The 17,163-nt window shown below is 41.8% G+C and overlaps 1 protein-coding gene across 1 annotated transcript; it reads right to left on the reverse strand.

Moving 5' to 3' along the window:
* Nucleotides 1–3,517: 3,517 nt before the first annotated feature.
* LOC123938683 (olfactory receptor 56-like) lies at nucleotides 3,518–4,471 on the reverse strand. The gene has a single exon (XM_046000288.1). It carries the CDS (start codon nucleotides 4,469–4,471, stop codon nucleotides 3,518–3,520), a length of 954 nt encoding a protein of 317 aa, XP_045856244.1.
* Between the last annotated feature and the right edge of the window lie 12,692 nt (nucleotides 4,472–17,163).

The raw sequence follows: 17,163 nt of genomic DNA on the forward strand, positions 1-17,163 counted from the left end.
ACCCTCTTCCACTGTTGGTGGGAATGCAAGTTAGTGCAGCCACTTTGGAGAACAGTGTGGAGATTCCTGAAGAAATTAAGAATAGAGCTTCCCTATGACCCTGCAATTGCACTGCTGGGTATTTACCCCAAAGATACAGGTGTAGTGAAAAGAAGGGCCATCTGTACCCCAATATTTATTGCAGCAATGGCTACGGTCGCCAAACTGTGGAAAGAACCAAGATGCCCTTCAACGGATGAATGGATAAGGAAGATGTGGTCCATATACACAATGGAGTATTAGGCCTCCATCAGAAAGGACGAATACCCAACTTTTGTAGCAACATGGACGGGACTGGAAGAAATTATGCTGAGCGAAATAAGTCAAGCAGATAGAGTCAAGTATCATATGGTCTCACTTATTTGTGGAGCATAACAAAGAACATGGAGGACATGGGGAGATGGAGAGGAGAGGAGTTGAGGGAAACTGGAAGGGGAGATGAACCATGAGAGACTATGGACTCTGAAAAACAACCAGAGGGTTATGAAGGGGCGGCAGGGGGGTGGGGGGGTGGGAGGTTGAGGAACCAGGTGGCGGGTAATAGGGAGGGCACGTACTGCATGGAGCACTGGGTGTGATGCCAAAACAATGAACACTGTTATGCTGTAAATAAACAAATAAACAAAAAATGAAAAAAAAAAGATAAAAAGCTTCTAGTGTTATGGTGAGTGCTGTGAAATGTGTAAACCTTTTGATTCACACACCTCTACCCCTGGGGCTAATAATACATTATATGTTAATAAAAAATTAAAAAATTTAAAAAGATTAAAAGCTTCTACACAACAAAAGAAACAGTCAACAAAACTAAATGTCAACCCACAGAATGCGAGAAGATATTTGCAAATGACATATCAGATAAAGGACTCGTACCCAGGACCTGTAAAGAACACATCAAACTCAGCTCAAAGGAAATAAAGAATCCAGTCAATAAATGGGCAGAAGACAGAAACAGACATTTCTCCAAAGAAGACTTGGAAATGGCCAACAGACACATGAAAAAATATTCCACAGTGCTCAGCATCAGGGAAATACAAACCAAAACCACAATGAGATACCACCTCACAACAGTCAGAATGGCTAAAATTAATGAGACAGGAAACACCAGATTTTGGCAAGGATGCAGAGAAAGGGGAACCTTCCTGCACTGTTGGTGGGAATGCAAGCTAGTATAGCCACTCCGGAAAATAGTATAGAGATTCCTTGAAGAGTTAAAAATAGAGCTATCTTGTGACCCAGCAGTTGCACTCCTGGATATTTACCCAAAGATACAAAGGTAGTGATCCAAAGGGATCACATAGCAACAATGTCCACAATAGCCAAACTGTGGAAAGAGCTCAGATGTCCATCAACAGAGGAAGGATAAAGAAGATGTGGTATTTATTTTGGAGCATAACAAATAACATGGAGGACATGGGGAGATGGAGAGGAGAGGGAGTTGAGGGAAACTGAAAGGGGAGATGAACCATGAGAGACTATGGACTCTGAAAAACAACCTGAGGGTTTTGAAGGGGCGGGGGTGGGGGGTGGGGGGGAGGTTGAGGAACCAGGTGGTGGGTAATAGGGAGGGCAGTACTGCATGGAGCACTGGGTGTGATGCCAAAACAATGAACACTGTTATGCTGTAAATAAACAAATAAACGAATAAAAAAATAAATCATCTGCTATTAAAAAAGAAAAAAAAAGAAAAAAAGATGTGGTATGTATACATATATATATATATATATACACTCACATATACATATATACATATATATGTACATGTACATATATACACATACCGCATCTTCATATATATATGTATATATATGTATACATACTCATCTTCTTTATCCATACATATACACACACACACACACACACACACACACACACACACACACACATATACATACATACAGTGGAATACTACTCAGGCATCAGAAAGGGCAAATACTTAACATTTATAGTGATGTGGGTGGAACACATACAAAAATAAATTTAAAATGGGTTAAAGACCTTAATGTGAGAGGAATCAATCAAAATTCTAGAGGAGAATACAGACAGCAACCTCTTTGACAATGACTATAGCAACTTCTTTCTAGATATGTCTTCTGAGGCAAGGGAAACAAAAGCAAAAATTAGCTGTTGGGACTTCATCCCAATAAAAACTTCTTCACAACAAAAGAAACAATCAATAAAACAAGAAGGCAACATATGAAATGGGAGAAGATATTTACAAATGACATATGCAATAAAGGTTAGGGTCCAAAATACATTTTAAAAAAACACATACAACTCAACACCCAAAAGCCAAATAATCCAATTAAAATAGGCAGAAGGCATAAATAGACATTTCCCCAAAGAAGATGTACAGATGGTCGACAGACACATGAAAAGATGCTCAACATCACTCATCATCAGGGAAATGCAAATCAAAACTACAATGAGATATCATCTCACAACTGTCAGAATGGCTAAAGTCAAACATCACAAAAAGCAACAAGTATTGGCAAGGTTGTGGAAAAAGGGGAACCCTCTTGCACTATTGGTGGAAATGCAAACTGGTGCAGCCATTGTGGAAAACAGTATGGAGGTTCCTCCAAAAGTTAAAAAAAGAACTACCTTTTGATCCAGGAATTGCACTCCTGGGTATTCATGCAAAGAATACAACAACATTAATTCAAAGAGATACATGTACCCCTATGTTTATAACAGCATTGTTTACAATAGCCAAGATATGGAGACATTTGCATTTGCCACCCCTGCAATAAACTTGTCTTACAAGTCTTCAGGAAACTTTCTGACTTCTCTCTGATACCACCAAGCAACAAAGTTTTCTGTGTCCACATTTTATTTTGACCACATGTATCTAGAAAATGTGACTTTAACCTACCAACATTTTTTCATCTCCACTTGTCACAGGTTAGGTTTCCTGGAAGCAGATTGAGACAAGTTTTGCTTATGGGAAGTTTATCAGAGAGCACTGGAAGGATTGAACTCATGATGGGGAAAGGAGATAAGGAAGCAAAATTGGATACAGGGATGAGAAGCCCATGATGTCTCAGGTTATTACAGGGCATTCTGGAGCTGGGAAGGACCTTCAGGGTCAAACTGAGGGAATGGAATCAAGACTTTATATACTTTATTGACTAGTCATGGGATTCAGGCAGCCACCCAAAGAGAAGCACAATCTTGAGCAAGCTGTTTTCCTCAGTTGGCCATTCCCATAAAGGAAAACAGCTGAAACCTGTCATCTGCTAATTTTGTGGGATATAGGCTATGTGTCTCCTATTCTTTGTAATGCCATTGGGGAAGCCCTCTTTCCACACTATCCATACTCAGCATGGACATGCTTGATTAAATTAATCTGCAAATATCATAAACTCTGGCCAAAGAATGACTTTTATTTTCAGTACAGAACATCTGTTTCTCTTCCAGTCAAATTACAGAAGCTAATTCAAGTTCCCAGAACCAGAGCCCACATCTTCAGTTGCCAATGTCAACCTAGCCCTGCCCCCCCACAGGGACACCTCCCAAGAAGTTTCTTGAGAGCACCAGCCACTTCCTTGTTCCTCAGGCTATAGATGAGTGGATTAAGCATAGGGGTGATCATCGTATAGAAGGCCGAGACCACCTTGTCCTGCTTGGAGGAGTGGTAGGCCTGAGGCCGCATGTAGGTGATCATGGCAGCCCCATAGAAGAGAGAAACCACGGCCATGTGAGAAGAGCAGGTAGCAAAGGCTTTCTTCCGACCTTCAGCAGAATGCATGTGGAGCACAGCTACCAGGATCCGCAAGTAGGAAGCAGAGATGACAGCGAAAGGCAGGAGCAGCATTAAGACGCAACAGACATAGATCATGGTCTCATAGAGGGAGGTGTCAGCACAGGCCAACTTCAATATGGCAGGGACCTCACAGAAGAAGTGGTCAATCTCCTGAGAGGCACAGTAGGGGAAGCGAAGCGTGAAAATGGCCTGGATCAGTCCATCCACCAGGCCAAAGAACCAGGACCCTGCCACCATGAGCCAGCAAACACGGCGGCTCATGATCACTGAGTACCTCAATGGGTTGCTGATGGCCACATAGCGGTCATAGGCCATGAAGGCCAGCAGGAAGCATTCATCTCCCAGGAGGGTGAGGAAGAAGAGGATCTGGAGTCCACAGCCTGTGAAGGAGATGGAGCCACGGCCCAGGAGGAAGTCAGTGGCCATCCGAGGCACAATGGTGGAAATGAGCATGAGGTCCATGAGTGACAGCCAGCTGAGAAAGAAGTACATGGGGCTGTGCAGTCGGGAGTCGGTGGTGATGAGGAGGATCATGAGCCCATTGCCGGAGAGGGCCACCAGGAACATGACCATGATGACAGAAAAGAGGAAGAGGTGCAGTGGCGAGTGGGTGAAAAGACCCAGGAGGATGAAGTGGGAGATGAGAGTCTGGTTTCCCACCCAGACCATTGTTCCTACAGAGGGATGAGCCAGACAATGTGTTGGGATCTGGAAGCAGGCGGTATATATTTAGTGAAACAATACTAAAGACATTAAAACTTTGTGCAATGGATCATCCTCTTTAAATGCTACTTGGTTTAGAATAAATTCTCTAAGTTTCTCTCTTTTTTAAGTTTCAGAGGTAATGTTCATCAGTCACATATATCACCCAGTGCTCATTATATCAAGCACCCTCCTTAATGCCCATCACCCAGTTACCCCATACCCCACCCACTTCCCTTCCAGCAACCTGTTTGTTTCCTGTAGTTAAGAGTCTCTTATGGTTTTTCTCCTTCTCTTATTTTGACTTATTTTATTTTCCTTCCTTTCCTCTATGTTCATCTGTTTTGTGTCTTAAATTCTACATAGAGTCAAATCTTATTATATTTGCTTTTCTCTGACTACTTCACTTAGGATAATACCCTCTAGTTCCATCACATCATTGCAAATACAAGATTTCATTCTTTTTGAAGGCTGAGTAATATTCCTATATATATATTTACACCACCTCTTCTTTATCCATTCATTTGTTGATGGACATCTGGGCTCTTTCCATAGTTTGGCTATTGTGGACATTGCTGCTATAAACATTGCGGTGTATGTACCCCTTAGAATCACTATGTTTATAACTTTTGGATAAATACCTAATAGTGTAATTGCTGGGTCATAGGGTAGCTCTATTTTTAACTCTTTGAGGACACTTGATACTGTTTTGAGTGGCTGCACCAGTTTGCATTCCCACCAATGGTGTAAGAGGGTTCCCCTTTCTCCAAAACCTCTTTAAGAAAAAGAATCTCTAACAAAGATGAATAATGTTCACTGTGAAAAATAGTATGGAGTTTCCACAAAAAGTTAAAAAGGTAAGATGAACTAAACTTTTTTTGTTTTGTTTCCTATAGTTAGTTGTCTCTCATGGTTTTTCTCCCTCTGACTTCCCATTAAGTATTCCCTCCCTTCCCCTATGATGCTCTGTGCTGCTTGTTATATTCCACATATGCGTGAAACCACATGATAATTATCTTTCTCTGATTGCGCTATTAATGAAGTTGCTTTTTTGTGTCAATATAGAATTTTCTTTAATAATACCGTTCAGTGAAAGCAGTACAGAACAGAGCAATGCATTTATTATAATTGTACATATAACTTGTTATATTACATACTGTATAGATGTATGCCATAATTATTTTAAATATTATTATATAAATTATATGTTATAGGTTGTATAACTATACAATGTTATATATTATATCATGTAATATTATATAATAATACATTTTACATTTGTGTATTTAAAAAAGGAACACATGTGTATATTTATATCTATAAATAAAAATGTCTGAAATGAAGTAAAAAAAACTAGTAACATGGTTTGTTTCAATGGAAAGAATGATAAAAATCAGACTAAAGGGATCTAGAGTAGGAAAGAGTCTTTATGGTATACATTTTGTGCCTCTTGAATTGAATTCTGTGAGACACATAAATGGTCTAAAAAAATACATAAATATAATGTTGAAGTGATGTTCAACAGGGTTTGTAATGGAAGTCAACAAAGTGGAAACAAACATACACGCCCACCTTGTATTGTGTGCTTAAAAAACATTTGCTTAAAAAATAGACAAAGTTGGAGTCAAGAGGGCGGGGAAGTAGGAGGAGGCACCGTTTCAACCTGTACCCTAAAGTGAGCTGATTACCTACCAAAGAACACCGACCACCCATGAAATCAGCCTGAGATCAGAATTATACACGTCTGGATCTCTACAGGAGCAGAAGACGCCAGTGGCAGGTAAAGCAGACTGGGAGCATTGGACTGATATCCGAAGATAAACAAAAGGGGGAGGGAGCCACCAGAGGTGACCAATTGGAAAGTAACACCCCAACACGAGAGTGCTCTGCATCTCAAGACCAGCATTAACTTGGAGTCTGGTTGAAAGCACTCAAAAAACAAAGAGCAAAGGATCACGGGGGGTAATAGTGGGAACCTGGGCGGTTAGGGTCAGGGACCTAAGTCCCCGGACCCAGGACAGCCTCCCCTGGCACTGAGGCAGAGAGAGTGCGGCGGAGAAATCAGGTCTCCATCCCTGAGCCACCAGTGCGCCTGAACGCCAGCGCGCCCGAGAACGAGTGGGCTCTGGCTCCCGTGAGGAGCTGGGAGCCTGGCCAGACGGCAAACCTGAAACACGCACGTCCCACACCCTCCCTTGGGATAGGTGCTCATAGGTGCTAGCCTGGAGCTCTGGCATCTGGAAAAACCAGACATTCCCAGCCCAGGACACCGGGGAAATCTCAGTGTGCGATCTCTGCTCAGAACCTCTCTGGCGGTCTGGAGCTGCCTAGACAGCCACCGCTGCCCTGGTTTTGGGTACAACGAGGAGCTCCTGCATCCCCAGGGACAGTGACTCAGAACCAACTCTGCCAGCAGCTTTTGCAAAACATTCTGAGGCTTCTCTCTGAGAGGGAGGTCGGGGTGCTGTTTGCTCTCCTCTAAACCTCCAAAAACCATCAAAAGCTATCAAGGCGAGAGAAAGCAGATGAAAGAACATAAAAACCCCCAGAGAACAAAAGGCTGAAAAAAAACAGTTTCCTCAGAGCTCACCCCCTTGAGGGGAGCGGGAGGACCTAACTCAGGGAACATCATTGTCTGAAAACCCACGTGGCAGGCCCCTCCCCCAGAAAACCAACCAGGAAGGAAGAAAAAAAAAAAAAGACTACAAGAGAACAACCACCACTACTTCATAAATACAGCTTTAATTTTTAACTCTTTACCAATATTCTGGTTCTTTTTTTTTATACATACAGATAATTTTTTAACCTATTTACCACCACACTGAGATGTCCAGTACATCAAATTCTTTAATAACCTTCTAACCTGAAATTTTGATACATACACCCGTGTTTTTCTTTTGCTTTTCTATTTTCTTAATTCTTTTTTAATTTTAACTTAGTTTAGTCTAGTTTATTCTTTTTTAATTTTTATTTTCTACTATACATATAGAGTTAAACTTCAAAGGTAATCCCCTTTCCCCAATCAATGCTACCCCTATAGGCAAACCAGTTTCTAATCCCCCTGTAACTTAGGAAAGTTGAGTCCCTTAACAAAAACATCAAGATACCTTCAGGAAGAATCAAAATAACCTTCCTCATCCACACTGAGAATTTATAACCACTCTCCCAATTTTTCCTTCTGTCAGTGTTTCTGTGAATTTGTGTTTGTCCTGATAATATATAAATCTTATACCAAGGGTTCTTTCTGATGAGGTTCTTCCTTTTTTTTTGCTTATATATATATATTTTTCCCTTGTCATATACTTTTATCAGTCTTTTTGTTTGTCTGCTTTTGTTTGTATATTTCACAAATCTTGTGGCCCATTTGGGCTGAGGCTTCTCTTTTATCTTCCCTTTTTTTCCTATCTCTCTCTCTCTCTCTTTTTTTTCCTTTTTTTGTTCCCCTTTTTTTATTTTCTTCTTCTCTATTTCTTTTTCTTTTCTTTTTTCTCTCATTTGGGTGGGGAATGCTGATTGCACAGAAGCATTCCAGGGTGCACTTTGACTGCACCACAATCGATAAGTCCAGCTGCATCTATTTAGTCATCTCTTACCAAAATGACTAGGAGGAGGAATACCCAACAGAAGAAAAATACAGAGGATGGGCCTTCTGCAACAGAGCTAATGGCTATCGACATAGACAATATGTCAGAAAAGGAATTCAGACTAACAATTATCCAGGCAATAGCTAGGTTGGAGAAAGCCATGGATGACCAAACAGAATTGATTAGGGCAGAACTGAAAGCCACCAGTGATGATGTTCACAATGTTAGGGCAGAACTGAAAGCCACCAGGGATGATGTTCAAAAGGCTCTCAATGAGTTCCAATCTAATCTAAATGCTCTAAAAGCTAGCGTAACTGAGACAGAAGATAGAATTAGTGATCTGGAGGACAAAGAGATAGAGAGAAAGGATCAGAAGGAAGCCTGGAACAAACAGCTCAGAAGCCACGAAAACAGAATCAGGGAAATAAACGATGCCATGAAACGTTCCAACGTCAGAATTATTGGAATCCCTGAAGGGGAGGACAAAGAAAGAAGTCTAGAAGATATAGTGGAAGAAGTTGTCTATGAAAATTTTCCCAATCTCACGAATGGAAACAACGTTCATTTACTAGAGGCAGAGAGATTTCCTCCCAAGATTTTAGATTCTCGAAAGTCCTCACGACACCTTATAGTTAAAATGAGGAATTATGTTTCAAGAGAGACCCTCTTAAAAGCAGCTAGGACAAAGAGGCTCCTTACATACACAGGAAAGCCCATTAGAATAACGTCAGACCTTTCCACAGAGTCCTGGCAAGTCAGGAAGGGCTGGCAAAATATATTCAGAGTACTAAATGAGAAGAACATGCAACCAAGAATACTCTATACAGCAAGACTGACATTTAAAATGGATGGAGAGATAAAGAGCTTCCAACCGGCAAGGCTTAAAAGACTATGCAACCACCAAGCCGACACTGCAGGAAATATTAAGGGCGGTCCTATAAAAGAGAAAAAATCCTAAGAATATCATTGAACAGAAATATAGAAACAATCTACAGACAGAAAGACTTCAAAGGCAACACGATGTCAATAAAAACCTATCTCTCAATAATCACTCTCAATGTGAATGGCCTAAATGCACCCATAAAATGACACAGGGTTACAGATTGGATCAAACGACAGGACCCATCCATATATTGTCTACAAGAGACCCATTTTGAACCTAAGGATACACCCAGACTGAAAGTGAAGGGATGGAGAAGCATCTTTCATGCCAATGGGCCTCAAAAGAAGGCCGGGGTAGCGATTCTCATATCAGATAAATTAGATTTTAAACTAAAGACTGTAGTCAGAGATACAGAAGGACACTACATAATTCTTAAAGGGACTATCCGCCAAGACGATCTAACAATTGTGAATATCTATGCCCCCAATATGGGAGCACCCAATTACATAAGAAAACTATTAATCAAGATAAAGAGTCATATTGATATGAATACAATAATAGTAGGAGATCTTAATACGCCTCTCTCAGAAATAGACAGATCATCGAAGCAGAAAATTAATAAAGAAATAAGAGCATTGAATGAAACATTGGACCAGATGGACCTCATAGACATATACAGAACATTCCACCCTAAAACAACAGAATACCCATTCTTCTCAAGTGCACATGGAACCTTCTCCAGAATAGACCACATACTGGGTCACAAAGCAGGACTCAACCGATACCAAAAGACTGACATTATTCCCTGCATATTCTCCAATCACAATGCTTTGAAACTGGAGCTCAATCACAAGGAAAAGTTCAGAAGGAACTCAAGCACCTGGAAGCTAAAGACCACCTTGCTTAAGAATGCTTGGATCACTAGCAAACAGGATCCAGCAGCACATTAAAAAGATTATCCACCATGACCAGGTGGGATTCATCCCTGGATTGCAAGGTTGGTTCAACATTCGCAAATCAATCAGTGTGATAGAACAAATCAATAAGAGAAGAGAGAAGAACCACATGGTCCTCTCAATTGATGCAGAAAAAGCATTTGACAAAATCCAGCATCCGTTCCTGATGAAAACGCTTCAAAGTATAGGGATAGAGGGAACATTCCTGAACTTCATAAAATCAATCTATGAAAGACCCACAGCAAATATCATCCTCAATGGGAAAAAGCTTGCAGCCTTCCCGTTGAGATCAGGAACACGACAAGGATGCCCACTCTCACCACTCTTGTTCAACATAGTATTAGAAGTTCTAGCAACAGCAATCAGACAACAAATAGAAATAAAAGGTATCCAAATTGGCAAGGAAGAAGTCAAACTCTCTCTCTTCGCAGATGACATGATTCTTTATATGGAAAACCCCAAAGACTCCACCCCCAAACTACTAGAACTCATACAGCAATTCAGTAACGTGGCAGGATACAAAGTTAATGTACAGAAATCAGTAGCTTTCTTATACACTAACAATGAAAATACAGAAAGGGAAATTAGAGAATCGATTCCATTTACTAGAGCACCAAGAACCATAAGATACCTGGGAATAAACCTAACCAAAGAGGTAAAGGACCTGTACTCGAGGAACTACAGAACACTCATGAAAGAAATTGAAAAAGACACAAAAAGATGGAAGACTGTTCCATGCTCTTGGATTGGAAGAATAAACATTGTTAAAATGTCTATACTGCCTAGAGCAATCTATACTTTTAATGCCATTCCGATCAAAATTTCACTGCTGGGGCGCCTGGATGGCTCAGTGGGTTAAGCCGCTGCCTTCGGCTCAGGTCGTGGTCTCAGGGTCCTGGGATCGAGCCCCGCATCGGGCTCTCTGCTCCGCAGGGAGCCTGCTTCCCCTTCTCTCTATGCCTGCTGCTCTACTTGTGATCTCTCTCTCTCTCTCTCAAATAAATAAATAAAATATTTACAAAAAAAAATTTCACTGGTATTTTTCCAAGAGCTGGAGCAAAGAATCCTAAAATTTGTATGGAATCAGAAGAGACCCCAAATTGCTAAGGAAGTGTTGAAAAACAAAAACAAAACTGGCGGCATCACGTTACCCGATTTCAAGCTTTAGTACAAAGCTCTGATCACCAAGACAGCGTGGTACTGGCATAAAATCAGACACATAGACCAGTGGAATAGAGTGGAGACCCCAGATATGGACCCTCAACTCTATGGTGAAATAATCTTCGACAGAACAGGAAAAAATATTCAATGGAAAAAAGACAGTCTGTTCAATAAATGGTGCTGAGAAAACTGGACAGCGATATGTAGAAGAATGAAACTCGACCATTCTCTTACACCGTACACAAAGATAAATTCGAAATGGATAAAAGACCTCAACGTGAGACAGGAATCTATCAGAATCCTAGAGGAGAACACAGGCAGTAACCTCTTCGATATCAGCCACAGCAACTTCTTTCAAGATATGTCTCCAAAGGCCAAGGAAACAAAAGCAAAAATGAACTTTTGGGACTTCCTCAAGATCAAAAGCTTCTGCACAGCAAAGGAAACAGTCAACAAAACAAAGAGGCAACCCACGAAATGGGAGAAGATATTTGCAAATGACAGTACAGACAAAAGGTTGATATCCAGGATCTATAAAGAACTTCTCAAACTCAACACACACAAAACAGATAATCATATCAAAAAATGGGCAGAAGATATGAATAGACACTTCTCCAACGAAGACATACAAATGGCTATCAGACACATGAAAAAATGTTCATCATCACTAGCCATCAGGGAGATTCAAATTAAAACCACATTGAGATACCACCTGACACCAGTTAGAATGGCCAAAATTAGCAAGACAGGAAACAACGTGTGTTGGACAGAATGTGGAGAAAGGGGAACCCTCTTACACTGTTGGTGGGAATGCAAGTTAGTGCAGCCACTTTGGAGAACAGTGTGGAGATTCCTGAAGAAATTAAGAATAGAGCTTCCCTATGACCCTGCAATTGCATTGCTGGGTATTTACCCCAAAGATACAGATGGAGTGAAAAGAAGGGCCATCTGTACCCTAATGTTTATTGCTGCAATGGCTACGGTCGCCAAACTGTGGAAAGAACCAATATGCCCTTCAACAGATGAATGTATAAGGAAGACGTGGTACATACACACAATGGAGTATTATGCCTCCATCAGAAAGGACGAATACCCAACTTTTGTAGCAACATGGACGGGACTGGAAGAAATTATGCTGAGCGAAATAAGTCAAGCAGAGAGAGTCAAGTATCATATGGTCTCACTTATTTGTGGAGCATAACAAATAACATGGAGGACATGGGGAGATGGAGTGGAGAGGAGTTGAGGGAAACTGGAAGGGGAGATGAACCATGAGAAACTATGGACTCTGAAAAACAACCAGAGGGTTTTGAAGGGGTGGGGGTGTGGGAGGTTGAGGAACCAGGTGGAGGGTAATAGGGAGGGCACGTACTGCATGGAGCACTGGGTGTGGTGCAAAAACAATGAACACTGTTTTGCTGAAAATAAACAAACAAAAAAAAGAAATGAAAAAAAAAACCTATACAAGTAAAAACTAGGTTATTTCAAGCAAAAGTAATAAATTCATATTTTTAAAGTTTCTTTTATAGAGAAAGTAACACTGATATGTATACTATTCTCAATGTCACATCTGGGGTGTTGTAGGAGATCTCTGCTGCCAAAGCTACCTGGTCATATGCACTGTAGTCATAGCACTTAGAGCAGATTGAGAGCCCCAACCTAGGGCATGACAGTAGACCTCTGAGTGACCACACAGAATGCAGTGAGGCATGAGAGAAGGGGTGGGGAGTTAGATAGGAAAGCAACATTAACAGGAGATGAAGGGATGAAGGGAGAGATGAAAGGAGTAATGGGAAGATGTCAAGGAAAAGGAGACAAGATAAAAGGATGTGACAAAATAGTGAAAAGTAAAGAAGGAAAATGTTAGACATCAGAAATGACACCAGAAGAGACCAAAAGTTAGAAAACAAAGACAATGCAATAGAAGGCAGGGAACATAAACACAATGAGAAAGAGAGAACACAGATGCTCAGAGAGAAGGATCAGGTGAAAGGCAACAACACAGGTGGGATGAGTAACAGAGTGAACGGGAGTACCTGAGTGAAAATGCGCAGCCAGGCAGAGGAGCAGAGCTCTCCTGTTATCAATGCCACAATAAGCTCTCTGAATTCTGGGTTCTTGGGGGATGTGGGATCCCAGCATGTCTGACTCTCCCATCATGTTGGAGTGGAGTGTGTAGCAGACCACAATGCCTGAAAACCCTTCTGGCTCTCTTTGGAAGTCCTGCCACATCAAGGTCTTCCATAGCTGCCCTGTACCTCTCAGGCACCAGAAACAAATTGTTCCAATACGCACAGAGGCAATAGTCATGGCCTGACCCTCCTAGCTTCCTCCAATGGAGATGCAAATTTCTCCTGGTAAAGTCTTACCAAGTGGCTACAACACATTTTTTTTTCAACTGGACAATATTGGGAAATATTTTATAGCAAGAAGGCATCCTCCACCCCTCAGGTCAGAATTGTCAAAGCCCCAAGCTATGTGTAAGAGACTCCCAAAGAGGAATTGTGTTGGGCAGAACTTCAGCAGAGAGTAGTCAGATTCATGGGACTGCTATGAAATGAAAGGAAATTGTGGAATGGAAAGAGAATGGAGCAAGGCACCAAAGTATGCTTTTCAAAATTACAGCAGGACCCTAAATGTCTTTCAAGAAGAAAGGACATAGGAAAAAATATCTACATGGAATAATATATATAAAGTGTGGAGGAGCAGCACACAGAAAGTTTCCCCCACGAGTTAGAAACACAACTGAATTTAAATTAAAAAAATAAAAAATACATAATAAAAAACTGTCCACCACATAAAGAAAAAAGAAACAGGCCTATGTGGTGGGTCAGCCGGAGACAACTTCACCACTCTCATTCAAAATCTAACAGCCAGATGTCATCAGGGATAGATAGCATTCCCGGTAACATTTGGTGGCTGGAGTCGGGGGGGGGGGCAGGTTCAGAAGGTCCGGCCATTGTCACATCCTCTCTACACTTGAAAAGACAAAACAGTGCCCATCCTTCCTAAAACCTGTGGTGAGACCCTGAGAAATTCTCTTCCTCTCCTGGGTCTTGGTGGACTCCTCTCCCAAGCAGCAACATGACAGGTTGAATGAAACAGCCCTGAGGTCATTTCTAGTTCTACCCACAGAATAAAGATTTGGGAGGCAAAACAACATTCCAGAAACAAAATCTAACCACACAGGAGGTCTGTACCTCAAGAGAAATAGTAAGCAAATGGCAAAGGTAATTGAGGAGTGAACAAACATTTTAAGCATTTGATAACAGAGAGGGGAAATACAAGACACATAAAGGGAAAAACCTTACCTGAAACCGTGTAATCAATGACATGAGAAAGGGCTAGTGAGATGAGGGCAGATCAAGAGACTGGAGCCCTATGTCCTTAGAAGACAGATTTCACCCCCAAGGGAGGGCTTCTCTAATCAGTCAGTTGGGTCTGCAGTGGGTCTCTTTCAGTGCAGGGAAGCCAGTGAACCTCTATCTCCTTAGAAGGAAGTGGGACTGAAATGGGAAAAGAACATTCTCTCAGAGGAGAAATTTTCCAGAATTAAAAAAGAAGTGCTTGTGTGGTCAGAACTCCTCCAGAATCTTTCATATACTGTGAAAATGGGAATTGACTGAGGCGCTTGGGGCACCCCTTAATGGGCAGGAAATCCCTGATGTCTTCCATAAGGGCTGTGGAGAGATTTTGAAGAAATGTTTTAAGATTGGTTAAAATGGGGGTGCCTGGGTGACTCAGTGGTGGAGTCTCTGCCTTCAGCTCAGGTCACGATCTCGGGGTCCTGGGATCGAGTCCCACATTGGGCTTTCTGCTCAACAGAGAGCCTGCTTTCTCCTCTCTCTCTCTCTCTCTTTCTCTCTCTTTTTCTCTCTGCCTGCCTCTCTGCCCACTTGTGATCTCTGTCAAATAAATAAATAAAATCTTCTAAAAAAAAAAAAAAGATTGGTTAAAATGGAGGGGTACCCGGGTGGTTCAGTTGCTTAAGCATCTGACTTTGGTTCAGGTAAGGATCCTGGGGTCTTGGGATCAAGCCTCATGGCAGGCTTCCTGTTCAGTGGGGAGAATGCTTCTCCCTTTTCCTCTGTGCTTCCCCTGCTTGTGCTCTCTTTCTCTCAAATAAATAAACAAAATATTAAAAAATAAAATTGGTTAAGATGGGAGGAAAATGGGTTCTGAATAGAAGAACAGAAACAAATAAACAAACAAAAACCTAGAAGAGTCAGCCTCATGCTAAAATCCAGGCAGTATTTTCTTAACCATATGGATATTTCCTTCCACAACAAGCCTTCCTTCCAGAACAACAACTATAGCACAGAGAGATCATACATCCCTCATCCATAAGAGGAGCATCCAGAGTAACCTGGACCAGGAGAGGAAGAAGCATTCACTGGGAGCCAGCAGGGAGCCCCTAACCTATGGAAGAGACCCTTTGTTGGGCGAGGTCCAGTGCTAGGCTAAAAGGTTTTATTCCCTCACTCCTCACTACTATCCATTGTTCTCCTTCTCTGCTGTGACTAAGGAAAGTTTCTTCGATTTTCACAAATCCTTGGAGACCCCTCCTCTGCCACATCTCTGTCCCCAGTCTCTGGCAATTAAATTCCCAGGGAAAGGAGGTGCCTGCAAACTTCTCTGCTCATCTCAGCTACAACAACAAACTATCTCCCATGAGAAGGAGGAGAAGAAAACTGAGGAGGGTTTCTATGGGTCAACCTGAAAGAAATTGTCTCTCCCTCTATTCTGAAAGGGAATGGAAAACATTGGCTTTTGTTTTGTTTTGTGGCCCACCTTGAGAATGTCCATAAATACTGTATGTAAACAAAGGGCATCCAGTGACTTCCAGACCACCACCCCTCTGCATCTTTCTGCATCCTCCAAGGACCTTGGCTTAATGAGGATGCAACCATCCAAGATCACACTGACCCTTCTGATCTCAGAGCTCAATTCCACTAAAATTCAAAGCAGTCTCTAAGAGGTCAAGGATTCAGCAAACACTCTACTATGATCAAGAGTTCATCTGTCCCTGGCACTTACCTCCTCCCACTCTTCTCTCAGCTCCCACCAAATTCACTTTCTCTCATACTAAGTAATTCACACAAACAAAAGCACAGACACTTGACCTTGAAGTCAGACAGAGCTGGGTGGGAATCTTATGTAGACCCCACCTTGCTAAGGACTAATGTGAACCCATTTCCTCATGTGTAAAATAAGAATAATGATGTTCGCTACAAATATATGTTGTGAGAATTAGAAGGTATAAAGTTTCTAAAGTGTTCTCCCTGTTACAGGATCTAAGAATTATAGTTGCTAGTGTCACTGCCCTCCCATCTCTCTAAAGCTAGAAGGGAGATACAATAATACACACCTTATTAAAATAGAACTCACTAAACAAATTATGTATCCCAAAGATCAATTAATGGATTAATTAACTATAGAAATAAATAAATTGGGAGGCGGAGCAAAATGGCAGAGAAGTAGGAGACCTAAATATCATTGGGTCCTAGGAGTTCAGCTAAATAGTTATCAAACCATTCTGAACACTTACAAACTCAATAGGAAATCAAAGAGAAGAAGAGCAGCAATTCTAGGAACAGAAAATTGACCACTTTCTGGAAGGTAGGACATGCAGAGAAATGAAGCCGAGGTGACATATGGGAAGAGAGACCATGGGGTGGGGAGGGGGCTGGCTCCCAGCAAGCAGTAGAGCAGTGGAGCACAAAATCAGAATTTCTAGAAGTCTTTTCCACTGAGGGACATCAACCATGGGCTAAGCGAGGGGTGAGGGGGCACAGGGGAGAGGGAGGCCTTCACAGGGACAGTGTGGTCTCAGGAGCTGCAGGGTCACAAAAACACCAGGAGTGTCTGAGTGTGGCAGAGCACCCAGGTATCAGAGCAGGGAAGCTGGCTACAGAGACAGAGCCAGGGAGTGGGCTCTCAGCTCAGGGTTATCATAAATCATGATTTGAAGCACAATCAGGGCACTTCTCTTTGAGCCGGGACCCACAAGTGGCAGATCCTGGAGCCTCACCTACCTCCTCCAGGAGGAGTGGCATGGGAGTATGCAGCAGTTTG

Source organism: Meles meles, chromosome 3, assembly GCF_922984935.1.
Source record: "Meles meles chromosome 3, mMelMel3.1 paternal haplotype, whole genome shotgun sequence".
Lineage (NCBI taxonomy): Eukaryota > Metazoa > Chordata > Mammalia > Carnivora > Mustelidae > Meles > Meles meles.